The 22,651-nt window shown below is 38.6% G+C and overlaps 1 protein-coding gene across 1 annotated transcript in view; it reads right to left on the reverse strand.

Moving 5' to 3' along the window:
• creb5b (cAMP responsive element binding protein 5b) overlaps positions 1 to 22,651 on the reverse strand; it is a 72,156-nt gene continuing 49,505 nt past the window's right edge. Inside the window, 5 exon segments of the mRNA XM_058747485.1 lie at positions 1 to 5,822; positions 7,485 to 7,593; positions 12,516 to 12,703; positions 12,706 to 12,742; positions 14,295 to 14,612. Of these exon segments, the coding sequence (XP_058603468.1) occupies positions 5,698 to 5,822; positions 7,485 to 7,593; positions 12,516 to 12,703; positions 12,706 to 12,742; positions 14,295 to 14,612 (777 nt within the window). The 3' untranslated portion in view covers positions 1 to 5,697.

A 22,651-nucleotide genomic window follows, 5' to 3' on the forward strand; every position in this document is an offset into this window, starting at 1 on the left:
TTGCAAATACTGTAATCTTATATTTTCAATTTAAACAATAATGAATTGTCAGAGCTTTGTTAAAGAACAAGTGCTTTATTTTCATATTGTAATATAGCTGTTGTGATCTCACATCTGTACATTTGCATAAACACAAACTGTTCAAGGCATTAATAAACATATAAAATATACAAAGTTATGCAAGCGTGTGTGAATTCATGAATTCAATATGCGTAACAAACAATGCAATGTTTCAGCTCTGAAATGAACAGGCAAACATTTGAAGACTGCAAGTGCTATGCAAACATTATTTACAAACAAGTACCAAACATGTACTCCTTTCAAAAAGAAAGGTGGTTGCATTATGGGAACAAGATTACAAAAATTAATGAAAATTTATACAATATTTATAGTTTTGTTGCAATGATACATTTATAGTTTTATTAATGTGTATTCATTGTCCGCCACCTAAAATAAAAAATAAAAATAAAAAAATGCACACAAACTTGCGCGCGCACACACACACACACACACACACACACACACAAAAATCTCCCTCCGTTTTATAAGAATGCTATTACAAAAGACATCCATCCACCCACCCTAACAAGGACTGATGCCAAATCAACAATTTGAGATTAATGTCTGTTACTCACTGAGAGCAAGTGAATTATTTCCAGTTCAGTGTGTTCTTATATGTTATGTTGCTTGGGTAAGAGATGACGTGGCCCTGCGCAGATACGCTCCTGACCACCTTGCTTTGAAATGTAAAGATGCAGCAGATGAAATAAAACGCAACTTTAGACTGTTTAAAATCCTCCATGGAGATCCAAACATTGCTTTTTAGCAAGCCCCTCCCACCATATTATTACATCATCACGTAGGGGTTAAACACTGCAAAACTTGTGAGTGTGAAGTCTGAGATGCCAACGGGAGTGAAAATGCATGCATACACAGATCTCAAGTTAACTTTCAAGCTCACAATCCAAAAACATTGAAACCCACACCCTTTGTGGGCATCAGAATCCCATTCGAAACCACATTATAATGCTACATGCACAGAAAACACTGAATGTTGATTTGAGTTACTTAAAAGGGACAGTTCACCCAAAAAATGTGATCATCCTTTTAGGTGTGGTCACATTGGGCAAAAAAGGTCCATTGTCTATTGAAGTCTGTGTGAGCTGTGCTTTATACATCTCTACACTATGGACACTTTAAAACCAAGCAATTTCTGTTGGTTAGTGCGGTGAATCAGTTGCGAAATCTGCATAGGGAAATATTTGTCCCTCACACGAATTCACACATTTCTGTTGAAATGACTAAATTTAGTTCGCAAAAATTTGGCAAACAACAGTAAATTTAATTTCACCCTATACTCGTTTTTCTTTTTTTTTTTTTTTGCAGAACACTAAAGAACATTATTTTGATGAATGTTTTAGCATTTTTTTGTCCATACAGTGAAAGTCAATGGGGTCCAAAAGTTAAATCCAAAAAATAAATAAAGTCAGCATAAAAGTAATCCAAACAACTCCAGTCTTCTGAAATGATCAATGAACAAAGTGGTCATTCGCTCTCAAATCGAATCAAATTTAATCATTGATCAACTCATCTACACAGAGCACAAATCAAATATGGAAACAAAGCAGTAACATCAAACCTAACTGGTTTTTGTGTTGTGACATGATGTGAGGTTTGCTTTTACTGATGTGTCACCATACAGTATTTAATCAGTGATTTTATATATTGTACACTACCTTGTCCTTTTTGAAGTTTGAAATGTTTGGACCCCATTGACGTTCATTGTACGGACAAAACTCTAAAAAGTTTTTCAAAATATGTCCTTTCATGTTTTTCAGAAGAAAGATAAGAAAGATACAAGTATGAAATGATATTAGGCTGAGTAAATGATGACAATGTTAATTTTTGGGTGAACTATCCTATGTGAACTATGCTGGGAAACAACCAAACCATCATAAGGTCCAACAATAAAAGCACAATCATGTTTCCATCCAGTTCACCTTAATGTCACCCATTTCACAGTGTGACAAACAGGTTCTCTCTAAAGGGACAGTTTAAAGTCTTAAAGCTACAGGAGCACCACCAAAACCCAAGCCTTCGGTTCGAATCGTGTCCTTCTTGGGGTGACCCATTCCGGGCTCCAATCCGATTGGTCCTTACAAGTTGCGTTGCTCCATAGATTGACAGTGGTTGGCTCTCGCTGGTGTGGGAACTGGGAATCGCTGAGTCTTCTATATGGCTATTCCATCCTCTGTTGCGCACAGAGGTCAAAGTGCATAGACAGCTACAAGATTTCCACCTCTCAATGTGGAGGTCGTTTTGCACGCTCTTGTTCCAAACACAGTGCTGCGAGGAAAGGCGAAGGGAATCAATATGTTCCATTTAGGAGGGACGAAAAATCCTCAACAAACTGTGAAAAACATGAAACAGAGTTCTGAGCTTAGCTGCTGGAAAAAAGGCCCTTAGAGGGGAAACATTTTGGTGCATCTCTCCTTGTGATGCTAAGACATTTCCAGCTTACCTGTATTCTCATTACAGGCCTCCTTGGTTCAAGAAGGTAGAAAAATCCATTAACACCAAAATGAGTCCGAAACAAAACAGTGTCCACAATAAAACACTAGTAATTAGTCTTTACAAAAAAAGCTAAACAATGTCAAGGCCTTAAAGTTCAACCTGAATTGAAAATAAATGCAATGATATCAAGGTATTACTAAGGACTGACATTCTTCCCTATGCGAGTATTTAAGACATATTCAGGCACATAGTGACATTTGGAAAGCAGTATCTAGATCGGTCTAGATAAGTACCTGTGTAGAAATAGTAAAATGCTACATTTTCGCAGCAGAGAGAAACAAAAGTGGACCAAATTGTGTCATTACTTGCAATTAGACAAGGAAAACGCGACTCAAGTCCGTGACACACCAAGTCAACAGTCGGCCGTCTGCCAATGTCAGTTCCACACCGTCACCACTAGTCGGACCCTGTCGGTGGCTTTTTGGCCTGTTAAATCAGTCTCAGGTAGTCGGTGAGAAAGATCACTCTGATTGGCCAACTCAATCTCACGGCAATTCGTACATATTTTACTAGGTGGCTAATTTGTATGAATTCTTACAACCTCACTCGTAAGAATTTGTACATTTTGTGAAAAATCATGTGTATATTACGAGGTGGCAAATTCGTAGAAATTTGTATGAGTAAAGTCATACACATTAGTATGTATTAGCCACCTCGTAAAGTATGTACGAATTGGTTGCGAGTTAGCGCTGGATTGGCTGCTTAGCTTAGTGAAACAGTGCACAAGAAGAAAAACAAAAGTGACGAAAACAAGCAGCCAACAAAGTCAAGAGGCTGCACACAGATGGCTGTCCTAATTTCACATCTTACCTGAGCATTCTGGTATGCAAATATTTTCATAATGATATGGCAACAAAATAACATCTGGAATGAAGTAAGTTGTAAGAAAACACTGCCTTGTTTACGGTTTGTCTATCTGTAGTTTGTTTTCTCTTTTTAAATGACGAATACTGTTGCAAACTACTGCCACCTGCTGGTATGGAAAGTTATTTCCTTTCACACATATGCAGAATTTTCATACTAGCTGGCCTTTGGCTGTAGCCTTTGCGGCAACTTTTTGGCCCAAACACATGCGACGCAAGACAACAATAATCGCCTTTCATCGCCACTAGCTCCTTAATGTTGGTTTGGTGTGTCACAGTCTTTAAGGTATTTAGGACTCAATATCTTAAAGTGATAGTGGCCATTTTATAGCACATCGGTCCATGATCGTACACTCATGAGGTATATGGGACCTTGCCCACATATCCCTTACAAAGCTCACCTTGGAATATTATTATTATTAGGGCAGTTCACACAGAATGCGTTTTCACGTTCCACTGTGTGACGTTTATTCGGGTGTGTCTCAATCATCTCCCTAGGTTGTGAATCAGTGTATCGTGCACTTGAAAGAACCCTGGCGCATTACACATTGAGATACTGTTTCTGAGTTGTAAAATGCCACCACCAAAACTTCTATTGTGTAATGATATGTACTGAGTTGAGGCGGTTCAGAAAATGGGATGTATTTTCCGGTAAGGGAAAAGTAACCATAAATTCACCCTGGTTTCACAGCAAACATACCAGTGCACTGGAAGGATTTTGTGATTGAGACAGCCAACAAGATGGCATTGCACTGCATGTCTCTGCTCCTTGTCAAGTTGTATGAAGTGCAAACGGATCTTGAGAACCTGCCTTTTGCATTTCATAAACGCGAAAATGCATTCTTGGTGAACGGCCCCTTACAGTAAGCTGTTGACTGTATAATAACATCTCAAAATCAACAGCCCATTTCCGGAAACCTTTGATGGAGCCTGACAGTTTCATAAGGACTAGTTAAGTGCAGAATTTACCATAGTCCATGTCAAGAAGGAAGCCTCATATGATTTCCTAGGCACCAAACAAACTGGGATGCATCAAAATATCTCTTTTTACATTTAATCCAATTAAATTTAATTTACCTCACAGTCAGAATGCCCGAGGAAGATCTAAACAATACTTCGAGCCAAAACGAAAGCTAATTTTAAGTAGCATTTAACAATGCATTTGGCTTCAGTGGAAGTTTTCCATAGCCTCAGGTAAAGCAAAACCTTCCAAAAATTTTCCATGGCATTATTCTGGTTCGAGATTAGATGGAGTGTTTTGAATGTGGTTGGAAGGCCCACATACGAGCACAAAACATACATAAAAATGCATTGAAGTATGTGCGTAATACTTAGTCCACTTGCTGATCCGAAACAGATACCGAAATGAACTGCCAGTAGAAGTAATATGCAAACTGACGAGGACCAGGGGTAAATCTGACCAGAAGTTACACCAGCTTAAAATGAAACAGCTGATGGTGTCTTCCAAAACGTTCGAATGCCAAGTGAGATGTCTTCCTGGTGCAACACTATTGCAGCTGTGATCTCGCCACTCTGGGAATACTCCGAAATCTCACACATGTTCAGCAGGGCATATGCTCACAGAAGCCTGTGTGAGCTTGATAAATGCATTCCATTTACATGATCTGTACCAGCTTAGGAGTGAAAGCTGTTTTGTTTTACCAAGATAACTTTTGAAATTATATCTGAAATGACAGGAGCTAATAGGTTGAACTTAATTTGATCTAGATTCTGGTCCGAGCGAGCAAGTGAAGACAATCAGATTGCTGAGCATGTCAGAGATTCATATTGCTTCAGGTTTCTTTCATTAGGAACTCCCAATGGAGAATGACCTTCCTAATTTATCCTTTTGAATTTGATAAAAAGGGGAATGTGAGAGTTTATAACAATAAACAGAAAGGAAAGGACAGCATCTTTTTGGCAATGGAAAATTCATAGCAAACGCTATCCAGCTATCTGAATTCTGTAATTTGTAAAGGCAGTGGTCCAGTAGTAATCCAGGAACAGATGTAACAGTTGCGTTTCCATTAGTGATGTTCTTGACAAGTGAGATGGTGCCCGATGATTTATGCAGACTCCCTTTTTTAAGCAGACTCAAATGAAAACATAAAACACACAGAACTAAACAAAATGGTAATCAGTTTACATTTACAAATCCCAAACAGAAGAACAAGCTGCCACAGAGGCACAGAGGTGTGTGTCTGTCCAAAATTTGCAGTCGGGATGTCCAGCGTGGTGGGGGGCATCAGGGGTGGAGTCTCTAGTGGATGGGGTTAATATCTGTGCGGTGATTGGGTGCTGTGCTGGAGGTGGTGATGGTATTGTGCTGGATGACTTGCTGCTGGGTTACAGGGGTGGGACTTCCTGCCGGACTGCTCTCTGGACCTGAGGGACAATAGGAGAGATGAAGATGTCTGGTTGCGTCCATTCAGATGTCTCTCTGTCTCTTAGTCCATCTTTCCTTCCATCTATCCGTCTGTCGTTTTAGCCTGTTTGTTCATCCATGCATCCATTCATATGTCTATCTGTCCATTCATCCATTTATCCATCCATATGTGACCCTGGACCACAAAACCAGTCATAAGTAGCACGGGTATATTTGTAGCAATAGCCAACAATACATTGTATGGGTGAAAATTATAAAAAAAATTTCTATGCCAAAAATCATCAGCATATTAAGTAAAGACCATGTTCCATGAAGATATTTTGTAAATTTCCTACTGTAAATATATCAAAACTTAATTTTTGATTAGTAATATGCATTGCTAAGAACTTCATTTGGACAACTTTAAAGGCGATTTTCTCAGTGTTTAGATTTTTTTTTGCACCCTCAGATTCCAGATATTCAAATAGTTGTATCTCGGCCAAATATTGTCCTATCCTAACAAACCATACACCAAAGGAAAGCTTAATTCTTCAGCTTTCAGGTGATGTAAATCTTTTCAATTGACCCTTATGACTGGTTTTGTGGTCCAGGGTCACATATGTCTGTCTATCTGTCCATCCATCCCTCTCCATGTCTATCTGTCCATGCATCCATCCATCCATCCATCCATCCTTCAATATGTCTACCTGTCCATCAATCTGTCTATTCATCCCATTAATGCATTAATTCGTCCATTCATCCATCCGTATCTCCATCTGCCCATCCATCCATCCATTTGTCCATCCATCCATGCATTCATTCATATGTCTGTCCATTCATCCATCCATATGTTTGTCTATCGGTCCGTCCGTCCATCCATCCATCCATCCATCCATCCATCCATCCATCCATCCATTCACCTATTGATGTCTATCCATCCATCCATGCATTCGCCTATTGATATGTTTATCCATCCATCCACCCATCCATATGTCTGTCTGTCCATCCGTCCATAGATATGTCTATCTGTCCATCCATCCATCCATCCATCCATCCATCAAACCATCCATCCATCTGTCTGTCCATTCATCCATCCATTCAATCATCCATCCATCCATCTGTCTGTCTGTTCGTCCATCATCTGTCTATTTGTCCATCCATCCATCCATCTGTCTCTCTATTCGTCCATCCATCCATATGTCTATCTGTCCATCCATCCATCCGTGCATCCTTCCATCCAACCGTATATAGTTTAGGAAAAACAACTGAGATATTTACGAGATCTCATTTGTGATTTTTGTTTCCTATGAGAAGACAGGACAATAATGTGAAAATAATAAACACCACATTGCGATGAATATTTAAATATTCACAGCTTCATTAATTATTGATGAATTTGTAGTATAAAAAGATAGGCAGTGTACATTACCTGAAGGCATTTACTTCAAAGTGAAAATGGAAACAATATTTCTGCATCATAAACACTGCTAGTCAACTGGTTTGTCAGTGACTGAGAAAATTAGTGTTTTTGCCCTCCTCTACAACCAGGGAGTGGCAGCCTCCATACATTTTAAAAATGTCAGGAGTATCTATATCAGTGGGTGTTTCCTACAAACAATGTAGTGTATATCCTTTATTACGTAATGTCACCTCTGGCCGTGTGGGTGCGTGATGGTACTCACTGAGGTAACCTTGAGACTCTTTCTGCATGGCGGTGATGGGACAGTCCTTATGTGTCAATAAAAGCTGTTTCAGTTGTGTCACCTCATTCTTTAGCATGGTGACCTCGTTCTGCCAACAAAAACAATGATAACATGAAACACTCACAAAAAAAAAAAATCCCTCCGTGTTTGTATGGAATTGAATAACTTATTGCTAGTGAAAGATCCAGTCATACACTTGGGCTAAAGACATAAAACAAAACATAGTGTTTAGCAACAGAAGTTAATCAAAACTAAATGTCCCTCATTATTTCACTGTTAAAAACATGCATATTTCACAAAACACAAGTTTCCTGGATACATTCTGGCCTGGATTTGACTGCTTAAGAGTTATTGTTTTTTCAAATTCCTACGTAGTTTAAGATTAAGTTTAAGCCATGTTTGGGAAATCATGTTTGTGACAGTTAGCCCCTATGGTTCCTTAGTATGTAAACAAATTTAAACAAAGGCACACATGTTTATGATGTTCTGTTTTTGTCTTAAACCATACAATACTTAACATAATTATGACAAACATGTTGGAAAAAGGTCTCTGGTGGATGTATTGGCAGCTTCACATCAAACCTCCCAGCAGACACATTGAATTAAAGGCCAGACAAGTCTGGGTCTCATTAGAAAACCTCATAATGAACAGGCGGTGAATTCTCTGCAATTACTGTTGTGGGAAACACCAAGCGTCTGATCACACAGAGTTCTTGAATTTGATTAAATGACTTAGCAGAACGATACGAAAACATGGCAGCGTTTCAGGGATGCTTGGTGGAGAAGAATCCTCACTTTGACAGGTACCATGTTTGTGACTGTGGGGTGAATATTTCACAAAAGGCAAAACAAGCCTGAACAGTGGGACTATGGGAGTGCCAGGGTGTCTATGAGCATTCTGTCCCACCTCGGCAAACTATGCAATAACAAAGAAAAACAAACACATTTAACATGTTTTGTTCTATTGTTAGTGGGAACTTGGGCTGGGTGAAATTATCTCTCACTATTTTTCAGCCTTTTGACAATATAAAACATATCTGATCATATTTTTTTTTTCAGAGGAACCTTAATTTCAACCAAAACAAATTTAATATTACTAAATGAAAGGATGAATTATATTGAACATTTATACAGAGTATGCACCATTTATTTACACCAGCATAAAAATACATCATAATAAACAGAAATGTTTGCCTACATATTTTTTTTTGCTAAATATACATTACCGTTCAAAAGTTTGGGTCAGTATGTTGTTTTTTTTTTTTAATACTCTTATTCATTCAAATGATGAAAGTGACAGTAAATAATACAAACGTATAATGTTGCAAAAGATTTCTATTTCAAATATATGCAATTTTGAACTTTCTATTGATCAAAAAATAATAAATACACAGTTTCCACAAAATATTAAGCAACCAGCGAACCATTGACTATTGTGGCCTTGAGCGTGACAGGTTAACCTCAGCTCTCTCAGATAAGCAGAGAGCGAATTATGTGGCCTGTGGATGATCACCGTGCCCAAACCAACCAAGCTGTTCTGGTTTCATGGTTTTAGAGGGGCTTTAGACACGTGTCATCTGGTCAGACTGGACCACCAGCTGGCTGATCACCTGAACACCAGCTCAATCAGGCTTGGAGACCTGCCGAAAACCAGCTTAGACTGAGTTAAGCTGTGGGTAGTGCAGGATATACTCAAACATCCCCCAAAAACAGACTTACAAGACTACACACACAGCATCAATCTTTCAGGTAAATCTCCATGCAAATTCAAGGTCTACTGAGAGCCCAAATGGATGCGTACGAATGGAAACCTCTCGCAGATGAGATGTGCCGTGATGCTCAGAGGTTTTACTGGCCTACAAACCACACATTCAGCTGCAGCTGGCTGTGCTCTGGTTACTCTGTAGACCTCAATAACCCATTGACCCTGCCCTCCCCACAGCCATCCCCGTCTGCTCTCCATCGACAGTAGCTTCAGCTGTCAAATGAAGGGTGTTTATGAGCTTCTGTGGTCTAGAGTAAGCTAATACCGAGTGAAATATGAAGCCCTGCGTGAAATACATCTCAGTGTGTGTTCCAAAGCGAAGTGCGCTTTAATGCTTAAAGGGTTAGATCACCCAAAAATGAAAAGTAGCCCGTGATTTACTCACCCTCAAGGCATCCTAGTGTAAATGACTTTCTTCGTTCAGATGAATCCAATTGACCATATGCACGATTACTTCCTGGTTTTAGATAAGCCAGCTCAGTCCTTTCCGGTGTAACTGTACTGTGCCGAAAGGGGAACGTCCATTGCTCGGTTTTTCTACATAATCCATTAACAATTTGGAGAAAAATTTTATTTGTCTAAGAAGACCAAATATCCACGTATACTGTTTCAGGAATGACAAAAGCGAATGATAAATTCAGTCAACTTAAGTTAAGTTAAGTTAAGTCAACTTATCACTTTTTGCAGTGTACCAACTTATTTATTTTGTATTTAGGTATTTAAATAATTCAGCATTATAGGCTGTCCTCTGGCCTTATTTATTTATTTCTTTAAATGACAAGTGACTTTGTGACTTCCTGCACTTGCTATACTTTATACTTCATTGCGATAAAGTACTAAATTTGTTGTAATATTTATTTTATAATAAATCAGAAGACGTGAAAAAACTAGGCAGTTGAAACGGCAGCTGCAGCCAATGAGTGATCCTATACTGCCATCTCCTACGGTAATTTCATTTTCTTCTTAAAAAGTCTTTATTTTTCGCCGAGACACGTTATTGGCACATTTCTTCATGTCGTCTTCATGAATAAAAAGTGAACCTTTAATAATGGTAATTTTACCACACAGAGTTGAGAAATAATAAAGGCTTTAAAATTTTATAAGATTTAAAAAATGTGTTCATCATGAACAGTTCATGGCTATGAAGGTAAGATATTGATTATCAAGAATACCATTAAAATGTCGTTTAAGAGATTAGCCTAACTGCCTAAACAGTTACGATAGTGTTTTATTTGTCAGCATTTAAATGTACAGTTAAGCATCTGGGTACTTTCCTGGGATTACAAGACTCTGCATATAAAATTATATGTTCTTTAATAACATGAAACTGTATGTTAATTTTTATGTTATTTTTTTCTCAGATTCTGATAAGAATGAGGCAGGAGAGGTTTCTGTGAGAGTCTCTACCTATATATAGCACATATAAAATGAGCTTCACCGGAAGATTACGAGCTGGCTTATCTTTATCCAGAAGTTCTAAAAAGCGCTCCGTGCATATGGTCAATTAGAGTTATATTAAAAATTGTCCTTGCTCTTCCAAGCTATATAATAGCAGTGGGCGGTGTTTTTTTTTTTTCAACAGTCCAAAAGAAGTCAAACGAAGCGCATCCATCCATAATAAACAGTGCCTCACACAGCTCCAGTGGGTGAATAAAGGACTCCTGTAGCAAATCAATGTGTTTTTGTAAGAAAAATATCCATATTTAACCCTTTCACATGTGAATTTAAAATATTCTATCTGAGCCCCCAGCGTGAGTTTTTTCAGGCAACCGTTATTTTAGAATGTATAGCCTTATTGTTTCCATGGCGACGCGTCATGCTTGTCATGTGACACACCGCAGCCACAATAGCGCTGTATGACACATGGATCGCTTTTATTTTGTTTTTCCTTTTTTCATTATTAATATTCACAAACATACTCACTATATTATGAAATATCTGATATTTAGATTCCGAAAAATGTGCAAGTAAATGTATTTGGTAGTTTAAATACTTTTATAATGACTGTGTTAGTTGATCTATACCGGGTGATGGGCGCCGCCATGTTTGTTCGCGCTGAATCCGAGCTGTGGGATTTACAACACGTAAATTCATCCTCTCCTTCCGAAATACGTTAAAGTAAGTCTCCGGTAAACTGGGAGAAGAGCAGAGTAAACTTTAAAGTTATCTACACAATCTGTATATGATATCAATAAAACATGTCGTCAGATTATATTTGTAAGGATCATTATTGCTGCTTCCATAGACATCAGTGAATATTTTACAAACTATAAATGTATGGTTTTGCTAGTACTTGTGTGTATTTAACTGTCTGAAACCTAAAATAAGCATTATATGGTTGAAAACACTGAAATTTGTGATAATATGACAAGCGCTCAGCGCGTCCCATGGTTTGATCTGGCTCCGCGCCAGCCAACGTGCAAAAGCAGATTTGAATTCAGGAGTTGATGACGTCGCCGGTGTGATCGTACGCTTCAGGGACCAGCCAAGACTGATCACACCGGTGTGATCGTACATGTTAAAGGGTTAAAATGTTATAAATGATTTTCTCTCACTTCCAAACTTCACTTTCTCACTTCTCCACTTCTAAATGTCACATGTGAAAGCCATTCCGGGAGGATGACGTAGTATGTATGCGCCTGTGAGATGTGCTAGTCTCGTGAGTTTGTTTACAGGACCAAAGGAAAACTAGTCTCCTCTTGGCATATATCGAAATCCTTTCACGTGTCTATTCTTTGTTTTGTGCTTCTAATTCGTGACTGGCGTTTTGTTTTGCTGTCTCTCTTCCGCGCTTCCGTGTTCGTCACTGATCACCACCGCATGCGCTACGCCATCCACCCGGAAAGGCTTGCAGGTATGACAGTTAGCAGAAGTGAGAGAAAAGTGTTTATAATGTTTTAAATATGGATATTTTTCTTTCAAAAACACATTGATTCGCTACAGGAGGCCTTTATTCTCCCCCGGAGCCATGTGAGGCACATTTTATTATGGATGGATGCGCTTTATTTGACATCTTTTGGACTGTTGAAAAAAACCACCTGCCCACTGCCATTATAAAGCTTGGAAGAGCAAGGACAATTTTTAATATAACTCTGATTAGATTTGTCTGAAAGAAGAAAGTCATATACACCTAGGATGCCTTGAGGGTGAGTAAATCACGGGCTAATTTTCATTTTTGGGTGAACTAACCCTTTAAGAACAGAGGCTTTAAGCTGAAGAGAAGTGTGTGAATGAGTGATCCTGACCTGCAGCTGCATGTTGGTTTGGGTGAGCTCCTCCGCTTTCTTTTCTAGAGACATCACCCACACTTTCCTCTTCTGTCTGCAGCGTGTGGCGGCTGCGCGATTCCTCTCCAGGAACTTCCTCCGGCGCTCGTCAGGGTCTTCGTCCAAGACCCGTCTACGACGACCTCCGCTGGGTGGTGGGGACTGAAGGTCTGCGTCGGCTGCATTTGCTGCGCAGCTGGAGATAACTGGGACAACAAAAAGTCTGAAGTTACAATTCTCCCCTAGATTCATACATCTGGCTGCTGGCCAGTCACCTGTCTAACATCTCATCGTTCAGACCTCTTCAGTCAGAAACTTCCCATCTGGGAGTTTTCTTTAAAACAACATGTGCCCTGCACAGTTCTATGATGGACATCTGGGTGTGAGAAACAGCAGTGTGATTTACAGGCGGCCCCACCCTCATAAAGAGGTGTCAGGGCCCAGTTTTCCACTGCACACGTCCACTCGGACCAATACTCTACGACACCCTGAGAAACAGGGCCACTACCAGAGCACAAGGCCCACAAAAAGCTTCTTTGACATATGCTTGGCAGTTGGCATGTTTGCCGTCTTTAGATCATTACAGGTTTCTGGAGGCGATGGAAAATGCAGCGGCTTTGATGGTTTGTATGTATACAGGGCCCCTTCTTTGGCTTAATAATACATTAAAGCAGAACTTTTGAATCACAAAAAGATGGATTCAGTCAGCCTAAAGACTTGAAGAGAATTTTAAGTAGACAGGTTAACATTAAATAAGAGTGAGAGTAAAAAAACAGAAAAAGAAAACTTTTTAAAAATCTAGTTTAAAACATATGTGCCATAGTTCTAAGAAATGTACTCTTTATTTCATACGGTTTTGAAAACCTTTTATACTAATTTTCATTTACAGCTTACATTTTCAACAACATACATTTTCCTTTCAGTTTGAACATGTGAATGTACACACATTTTTTAATGATTAAATATGCTTTACATATGTTAAAAGTAAAATTATTTTTAAAAACATTATAATTACTTCAGAAATGTCATTATGCTTTTAAGACCACAAGATTTTTTTTGTATCATATGACATTTTACAACCTGAACTAACCTTGTGTTGTCATAATAAGGTGAAAATATCTGATATTTTAAGACCTTGACACACAATCGCGAGTTTGCAGGTGTCTGTCTATGATATCATTTCTCATTTCCTGTTATATTTTTTCATTTCCTGTTATATTTGTTTTTGTGTGTGTGTTTCTGCATGTTGGTCGCACCTTTTTCAACTTTGATTTGGCAGACTAAAAATTCCTTAAATATTAATAATATTTCAAGAAAACTTGAAGTGTTTGTTTGTTTATTTATTTAATTAATTTTCCTTCTTTTAAAGAATGTAATTCTTTTAATAAGGATGTTTTTCTTCATTATGATATTAGGACAGTTGTACCACCCTGACACTTTTTATTTCATTTTCAATTACTTTTAATTTAGAAATAAAACATAAGTATTATAAAAGAGTTTTATTGAAGTTACTGTATTTTAAATGTACAGTTTTTATTTATACAATCTGAAAAAAATAAATAAATAATAATTAAAAAAAAAAATTCTGGCAGATGTTCACAGCTCGACTTTTTTTTCTGATGTTTCACTCTCTCAATTTATCCCAACTCAGGTAAACTCGAAAAGTTAAATTCAGGTTAACTCAATCTTTACATCAAATGTACTCTCCAAATTTGCAGCATTAGAACCCCAATGCTGTATCTCACTCCAGTTCAATACCTGTGAAGCAGCAGAGTGCATGGGTTGGTGTGGAGAGGTCTGATGTCCGTGTGCAGGGTGCAGGTGGGGCGGGTGGGAGTTGTGGTGCCCATGGCTTTGTGGGTGGTGATGGGCGCTCTGTGCATGGCTGGGGTGGTGGTGGGCATGGTGTGGGTATCCGTGGGGCGGGCCCTGCATGTGCTGGTGAGGGTGAGAGTGCAGGTGGTGGTGACCGGCCTGATCCTGCCGCGATGGCATCATCTCCATCATATGACCCATGGAGTTCATGCTGCCATTCGCCATGCCCCCTGGATGGTGGGCAAGGGCAGCTTTCAGTCTCTGAGTAGAAAAACGGGGGAAAATGGTATATATCAGTATAATGACTAGCAAGTTTCAGATTTTCCATTTAAAAATGCATTTTTTTAGTCCACTGAACAAAAAATGCACCTAGACTTTGATTAGCACATTGAGGCCATGATGTGAACAATGTTCTCTTAATGAATATTTAAATGAAAACATCTAAGCATCATTAAAACAAACAATTCACAATTCAACATTCAAATATATGACTAGTGCTTGCTGTAGCAGTTTGCAGTGTGCTTCAGAAACCCTCCACCTTTCTCAGCTCCACCTGTATAGATCTGCTACGAGGTGATTTATGTATGCTATATGGGGGTTATTGCATGTATGTTATATTTGCAGAAGCAATATTTCTTACATGCTCACAGCAGCGTGTTGTGGATGTATTGGCAGTAGCAAATCTCGGTACTTGCTCTGCAGCAGCAGCAGCAGCGTAGTAGATCTATTCCGCCAAGACCAAAAACATTAACATTGTCATGTACATTACCATGCCAATCCCTCCGAGAGTTGACAGAAATATTATTATTATTAGGAATATTACATTTAATTTTCTTACCCTATTGGCAAAAATCTAAATTAATTTTTTTTTTTTTTTTAATTTCAATAAAATAAAATAAATATAAATATAGTGAGAAAACATTAAAACATTAAAATTCTAAAACAAATTTGAAAACATATACACACACACACATATATATATATATATATATATATATATATATATATATATATATATTTATTATGTATATATTTTCTCTCTGTTTATGCATAAATTAAAATAAATTGAATGAGGTTTATTCTTATACAATTTTGCTTCCAAAGAAAATGTATGTTTATTTTTTGAGGGTGATTACCTGGAAAATAAGACAAAATACTGATTCATTTCAATTTTGGTTAACGTGACGAAACATGTCTGTCTATTGAGTTGACAAGTGAATGATTCTACTTTTTCCCAAAGATTAAATGTGACCACTCGCCCACTTTGTGACGTACATGAATGTCCGAACTAAACCTGTCACTCCCATTTACCCTCTCACCCACACACCTACACACCCTCTTACACACCCAAGCACACTATTCCACTATCTGTCGTCACTGTCTAAGAGCTTCATCTGAAGACCGAGCCCAGCGCGGTGCAGGTCTGGCAGCGAGCGGGCCCTGGGGACTCTCTCCCCCGATTTGCCCATTTCCCCTTCGGCCTACGCTCTGTTGCTTCAACCGTGTGGTCTACTTAAGCTTTCACCCAGGGCTGGTCTTGGAGTCTATGACTCTAGAGACGCTCAAAGCACGTCTGTGTTTGGAATATGTTTACCTGACTGCTCTCTCTCTCACAGCGCTGTTTTGCTGGGCAGCTCAATAAGACAACTTAGGGGTCTGAAAAAAGCCACAAGTATAAACATACATGCCGCCAAAATATGTCCGATGGTTTGATCTGTTGACAGCACATGTAGAGAAAAAAAAGTACATAAGCATGTGCATATATACTTGTATGTCTGTGTCCATTCGGTTTGAGTTCTTAAACTTGAGCCAAGGCAAAAAAACTAAAATACTTGGAGTATTTTTAGAGTGTTGAGTCTACGGTATATATTTCCAAAAGAGCTGAGCAGGTAGACTGACTTTATAAGAAATGGGTCTGAGGTTCAAAAAATAAACAAATCACATGCAAAAGTTTGACTCAAATAAATTAAAGAAAACATGAAATGAAGTCAACCAAGGATAATCTCTTCATGGAAAGTAGGCTTAAAAAAAAAAAAAAAATTTGCACATTTAAAGTTGCACTCAGTAAGTTTTTGTTTGTTTCACTGACCAATATGAGTCTGGGGCTTATACTGACAGCTAGTGGTGTGGATGCATCATCAAACAAAAGCAAAAATATTCTGTTTTCAATGCTATTGTAAAATAAAGCACCATCTTAGTCAGTCATAATTAAGTTTTGAATAAAATGAGGGGGTTATAAAGATACTGTAATTATCACATCAGCTGGTCTAGCTGGATTTTTTTTCCATGAAGCAACCCACTCCATGTAAAATAAAACAGTTTGTATTAGGCTTTCAGTATGAACTTATATGAATCAAAGTTCATCTCATGGAAATGTACATCATTTTACACATTTTACAAAATTACTATTCACTTCTTTATGTGTACATTTTTTATTGAGGGAATAGGGCAGAGGTGTCATGCCCATTCCCTCAGATTTCTGATCCAAGTGGATTTTGAATGCAGCTTCCAAAAGACAAAAAATAGCAGAATAATATTTTTTATATTTGATACAATCACATCGGTGTGATTAGATCGTTCAGTGAGGCACAGCATCAGCTGCTAAATTCAAATCTGCATTCGCTGGCTAGTGCTGAGCCAGATACAGACGCGTTTCTACAGCACTGCATTATAACCAATCACACACGATTCTGTTGAGCTTATGAATGCAATGACCAATCAGAGACATTCAGATGAGTCATCGCTGAAACGTGCTGTTTTGTTCACTTGCTCACTGACGGAATTATCTGGCGAATTCTCTCACCAGAAACAACAAAGCACAGATGTGCGTACAAATGTAATTTCACGGTGTAAACAACTTCAGTGATTTTAATGGGAGTTTTTGAGAGTGCTTGAACTCTGGCTAGACTGAATGAAAATGTTCTTTGATAATGTAAATGTTCTTTGCTCTCTGTAAAATGAAAGTGTTATAATTAGTAACTTACAATATTGTTATTAAATTCACATTAAATACAAAGTCAGTCATATTAAAAATATTTTATGGCATGACACCCATATCTGGTACTTAAGTAAAAAGTCAGGTTTTTATGTGTAGTAATAGATTACACTATTAGTCTACTTTGCCCATCACTATTTACCATTTATTTCATCTAAAATGTCCGTGTTTTAATTTTGTTTTACTATTGACGTGCTTTGTACAGTCCTCATACATTATATTTACACGAATTACACTGCTTTGACCTTTCTCTGTAGATCTCACCTTCTCGCATACCACGATTGGTCGATTATGTACAATGCCTGCATGCTATTGGTCAAGCTACTTTTCAGTCATCACCCTCAGTAAGTATGAAAACAATAAGAAAACAGTGCCAAAACACTGGACGTTTCAGGCAATTTAGAAATCCCGGCCAGGACATGTCCGGGAAAAAGAGGACATATGGTAACCCTGAGAGAGAAATATTACGGTTAAGTAATTTCAATCTCATATGTTTTCACAAACAAATCCAAAAGAATGACAGAAAAAAAAAATCAGACATGTCCCTGCCACGCTCCTGTTCTCCCACACGCTCCAGATGCTGTCGGTCAGAGAGGCCAGTGTCCAGAGCTGTGTGTTTGTAACAGGCAACACATTCACTCTCAGAGAGTCATAGCCAGCTGGACCATATGTGAGTGCCAAGGCACAAACCAGAGCACAGCATCCCTTTCTTCTCAAGCTGGTCAACCTGTGAGATGTCTTTTTTTCTAGATGTTTTATTCTCTGAATCATCCTAGTTGCTATTATACCAAAATAAAACTCAAATTGATTTGATAATTTGCTGGCTCTTCAGCTCTCCAAGCCCAGCCATACCGTCCCTCCCTGACTGATGGAGCTGCCAGTGCTTTCTGCCTTCACACACTTGCTGCCAAATAAACAAGCACTAACCTACCCACCCTTACTGCTGCCCTTAACTGGCATTAACGCTGTTTTCACCCACCCACTGCATCTTAATCCATCCTAACCTTTGCCAACACAGCAGTAATAACCCACCATTTCCTTTATCAACATTTTTGCTGCAGCATGCAAAACACTTTCCGTTAAGAAAACACTGACAGCCATGAGGCACCTAAACCTTTTGTTCCCCTGAGCATGATATGTCTAGTGTATGACTGTGTGTATGATTTTTATGTTGTGGTAAAAAGGACCAAAAGTGGCTGGTTTTGCCTTTTTAAATGTAACTTTATTAACACAATAGCCAAAAAATGGGTACTATTTAAAAGATATTGCCACATCCCTAGTGAAAAATATATACAGTATGCTAAAATGTATTTGAAATACATTTATTTCATGCTAAGTATACTACAAATACATTTACATATTAGGTACTTAATAAAAATAACCTGCAGCTATTCTTTTAGCATACTAAACTTGTCTGCTAAATTGGAACAATTAATTTTGTGCACTTAAATATGTGTGAAAGTAGTGCTGAAGCCCAACTAAAGATATGCTTAAGTATATTTGATTGTGCTAAAGTGGAACTATTGTAAGTATACTTCAGGTACACTGAAAATATCTTACATTTAAAGACTGATATTATACAATCCTTATCAATAGAGAATGTGAAGCTGATGTCACGCTGCGTTGAGTTCTGGGAAACTGCTTTGTTTTTTCACCATACTGAGAAGATTGCGCTGTCGTTCCGCTATTGAGTTTAGGGAAGTATTTTGATTTTCTGTTGTGATTGTGAAAAATGTCACCACTGTATGTCATTCATGCTGCATCGAGAATTGCAAAAGTAACAACGGTACTCGTTCTGAGAGAAAACTGGACAGTACAGTATGTTTTTTCGCCTTTTCTCTGTGTAAAAACACCAAGGGAAGCAGGTCGCGGAGATGACGAGAAGACGCCGGATAGTAAATCTATTAATAATGTCACCGATTAACCCACTGCCTGTCACTCAATAAAAGAATCACATTGTTGCAAATAAGAGTTTTTATTTTGTTTGGTTTAATAATTAACGTCACCTTTGCGAGTATGATTCTCACAATCATGATTGCTCTGAATTAGCGAACTTGAACAGGGACATAAGGCTTAATACAAATGTTTCTTAAGGTACCAAGATAGTGATAAGACAAAATTGTAAAGCATACTATGTGCAGATACACATAAGCCCAAAATGTGAATGCAACGCCTTTCATGCACTGACCGAGACAGTATTAAAGACCACATTCTGTACACACCTTGCTAATAAAGCATACTATGTGCAGAAAAACTGATGAACCCAAAATATGATCTTTAAATACTGTCTGTCTTAATGCATAAGCGTTTATTGACATTAAAACACATTTTAGGTTTGTTATTAAGAATGTACATTGTGCACATTAATTTGTAAGTCAGTAAGTATTAAGCGATATGTCAGTAAATGTGTTAATAATTAAGTTTAACAGTATAGTTTTGAATAGTTAACAGTTCAAAACCATCAGACATGGAGTCTTATCTAACATACTGCATCTAACTCTCTTCACTAAAAAATGTGACATTTGTATTAGTCTCTAATATGTGTACCAAGATGGATTGTATCAGAATCACAGGAGCCGAGGGACCATCTTTCATCCATTAACATACTTGACATACTGGGGTCACAGTGCACAGAAACACCTCTGACTGATTGCGCCACCTGTCAATCAACACCACTCTCTCTTTGATTGGACCTGGGCAGCTGTGCACCTATCTCTCCCTCCCTCTTGTCCGGGCGGATTGCACTGAGTTCCCACACAGTGGAATGCCTCTGTCTGGGGCCGTGCCGCGCTAAGAGAGGGGACAAGCATGGGGCCTCATCGTATAAAGCTAAGCTTGGCACTGGGCCAGCTGTGGATGGAGGGAGGAAGTGAGAAGGGGGGCATTGGAGTATCTCTTGCTCTTTCTCTTCCACAGGAAGAGCCATCTATCCATCATTTGTGGGGCGTAGGGAGAGCGTCCGCTATCAGTGCTCTAATGTAATCAGTCTGGCTCTGAGCAGGGCCCCAGAGTGCCACACAGGTCAGAGGCCAAATGAGCCACAACAGGCTGAAAGAGACAGCACAAAGCAGGAAGTACACACTTAACAGATACCTAGTAACCACTATACACACTAGTGATATGGAATACACAAGCTTTGTGCTAAAATACTTGACGAAAAAGAGTGCATTAGTGCCAGCCCATATTTTTCCCAGCCATTTTTCCCATAGAGATATTAAAAAAGGTTTTGTTAAAGCATTATAAGCCATGAACCAATCCAACCAGCTATGAGGTGAATCATAACATTACAAACTTTTATTTTTAATTATTGGACAAAAAGACAAAGGTACAAGTACTTAACTGCTTTAGTGAGGGAAAGAACTACAATCCCATGAAGCACTGCAATCAAAACTATATGCTGTAGAAACAATATATTTTAAGTTTACTGCAAAATATGCACATATATACACAAATATTTAAGTATTTTGACAGCATAGCGAGACTTGATTACGTCATTTGCGGTGTTTCATGGGAATGGCCGTTCCCTGCAAGTTCTTTTGGTGCAATTTGCTCGGCGCAAGTCTTTAATTGGTGGAATTTTATGTACAGTATCATGGGTAATGTAGTTTTTCACCACAAATTCAGCATTTTAAAAATAATTTGAAATAATGTGAATGGATGGCTTCAACAAAAGCATATCACCATCAGTTAACAACTTGGGAACTCAGTAGGTCTGCCTAAGGTTTTGTTATCCAAGTTATTATTAAAAATCTCTTTCCTTATGGAGAAAATGAATGAGTTTTTATTTCTGGAACCCCAATTGTTGCACTCTATATGTAAGAAGAAAAAAGTCAGAAATACCAATTAAATACAGAGCAAGGATATAGAGCAAGTAATCAGCTACCAAAAAAAAAAAACAATTCAGCAGCACACTTATCAGACAGACATTTCATTCTTTAAAGCTTTTGGTAACATCAATCAAACCGCTAAAACCTGCTCTGCTTTTGGCAGGAACCCAGAAAAAACCTGAAACCATTAGTCACTCGACGGGGCAAAAAATTGACACATCAAAACTAGAAAGTTCAGATCACATTTGTTAAGCATTAACCTAAGATTATTCATTCTTTACACTTCCAACCAAAACTAGACTTGTCAATAATGTAGCGTGAGCAGAAAAGAAATAAAAATGAAAGTACTCTCACCCAAGTACTTCAAGGAAAACTTTCTCTTCCAAATCTGGCAGGTAGAAATGAACGGTGCAGGGAGGCTTGTAATATAACCTATTTATGTTACGTGTTCATAATCTCTTATGACGTGAGCTGAGAACCCAGATCAGCGCTGATGTGTGTCACTGAGTATGTCTCATCTGCCTTTCGTAATGAGGTGTAAACAGACATTAGAGTCGAGCCCTCAGAGCTGAAACAGCAGCTGTATTAGCCTGTAATGATAGTGCTGTCTGGCACGCTGGCACTGCAAAACCTGGGGAAAACAGTCATTACTGTAACACAAGTGTTGGCCTGTTGAGAAGCTGTCCTTTGGAGGTAAACTATCCTGAACTGATTCCCCACTGAGAGAAGTGTGTGAAGCACCTGTGTGAGATGAGATGCAACCAAAGACAGGTGGGGAATCAATGTAAAAGTTTAAGAATTGGTCATTGAAAAACTAGAAAGGACTTTCTTGATCTGGCAAGCTCTAATCTGATAAAGCTAATCATTAGATTTGCCAAAGTTTGTCAAGTTAAATCTTTTGAAAGATACTCAAAAGTCGGTCACTACGAATTATGTCATGACGACATTAGGGGGGGATTCACTTGGGAGCCCCAATCATCTCTGACTTTAAGAGAAAACACCAATGAATATTGGAGTTTTGCATACCTGAGCCACTCCCCGTGCACACGGGTATAAATAGGCGACAGGTGCATCCACTCATCAGATTTTTGCTTCAGAGCCGAGTGGATGAACGTGTTGATCTATACAAAGCCATTCATCGATCTGGCTGAAAGCTGTTCTGGTTGGCGTTACGGTGCGAACAGCGGTGTCCCTGTCTGCAGCGATTCCCCTGGACACTTGAACTAAAAGAGCAGATTTCCTAAAAGAGCAAACCATGGTCAGTTCGCATCTTTTTAAAGACGCCGTTTCGGCCATGTCCTCTTGGTTGCGGTCGTTTCCTATCCTCCGTCGACATTCACGATCGTTGTCTTCAGTGTCTGGGCATCCAGCATGCTGAAGCTGCATTTGTGGATGGTTTATGCGTTTGTTTTGAGCATGTAACCATGGCAGTGCTGCGATCGTGCCTCTCTCTCCTCTCTCTCCTCACGGGGATGGGA

The sequence above is a fragment of the Onychostoma macrolepis genome, chromosome 16, assembly GCF_012432095.1.
Source record: "Onychostoma macrolepis isolate SWU-2019 chromosome 16, ASM1243209v1, whole genome shotgun sequence".
NCBI lineage: Eukaryota > Metazoa > Chordata > Actinopteri > Cypriniformes > Cyprinidae > Onychostoma > Onychostoma macrolepis.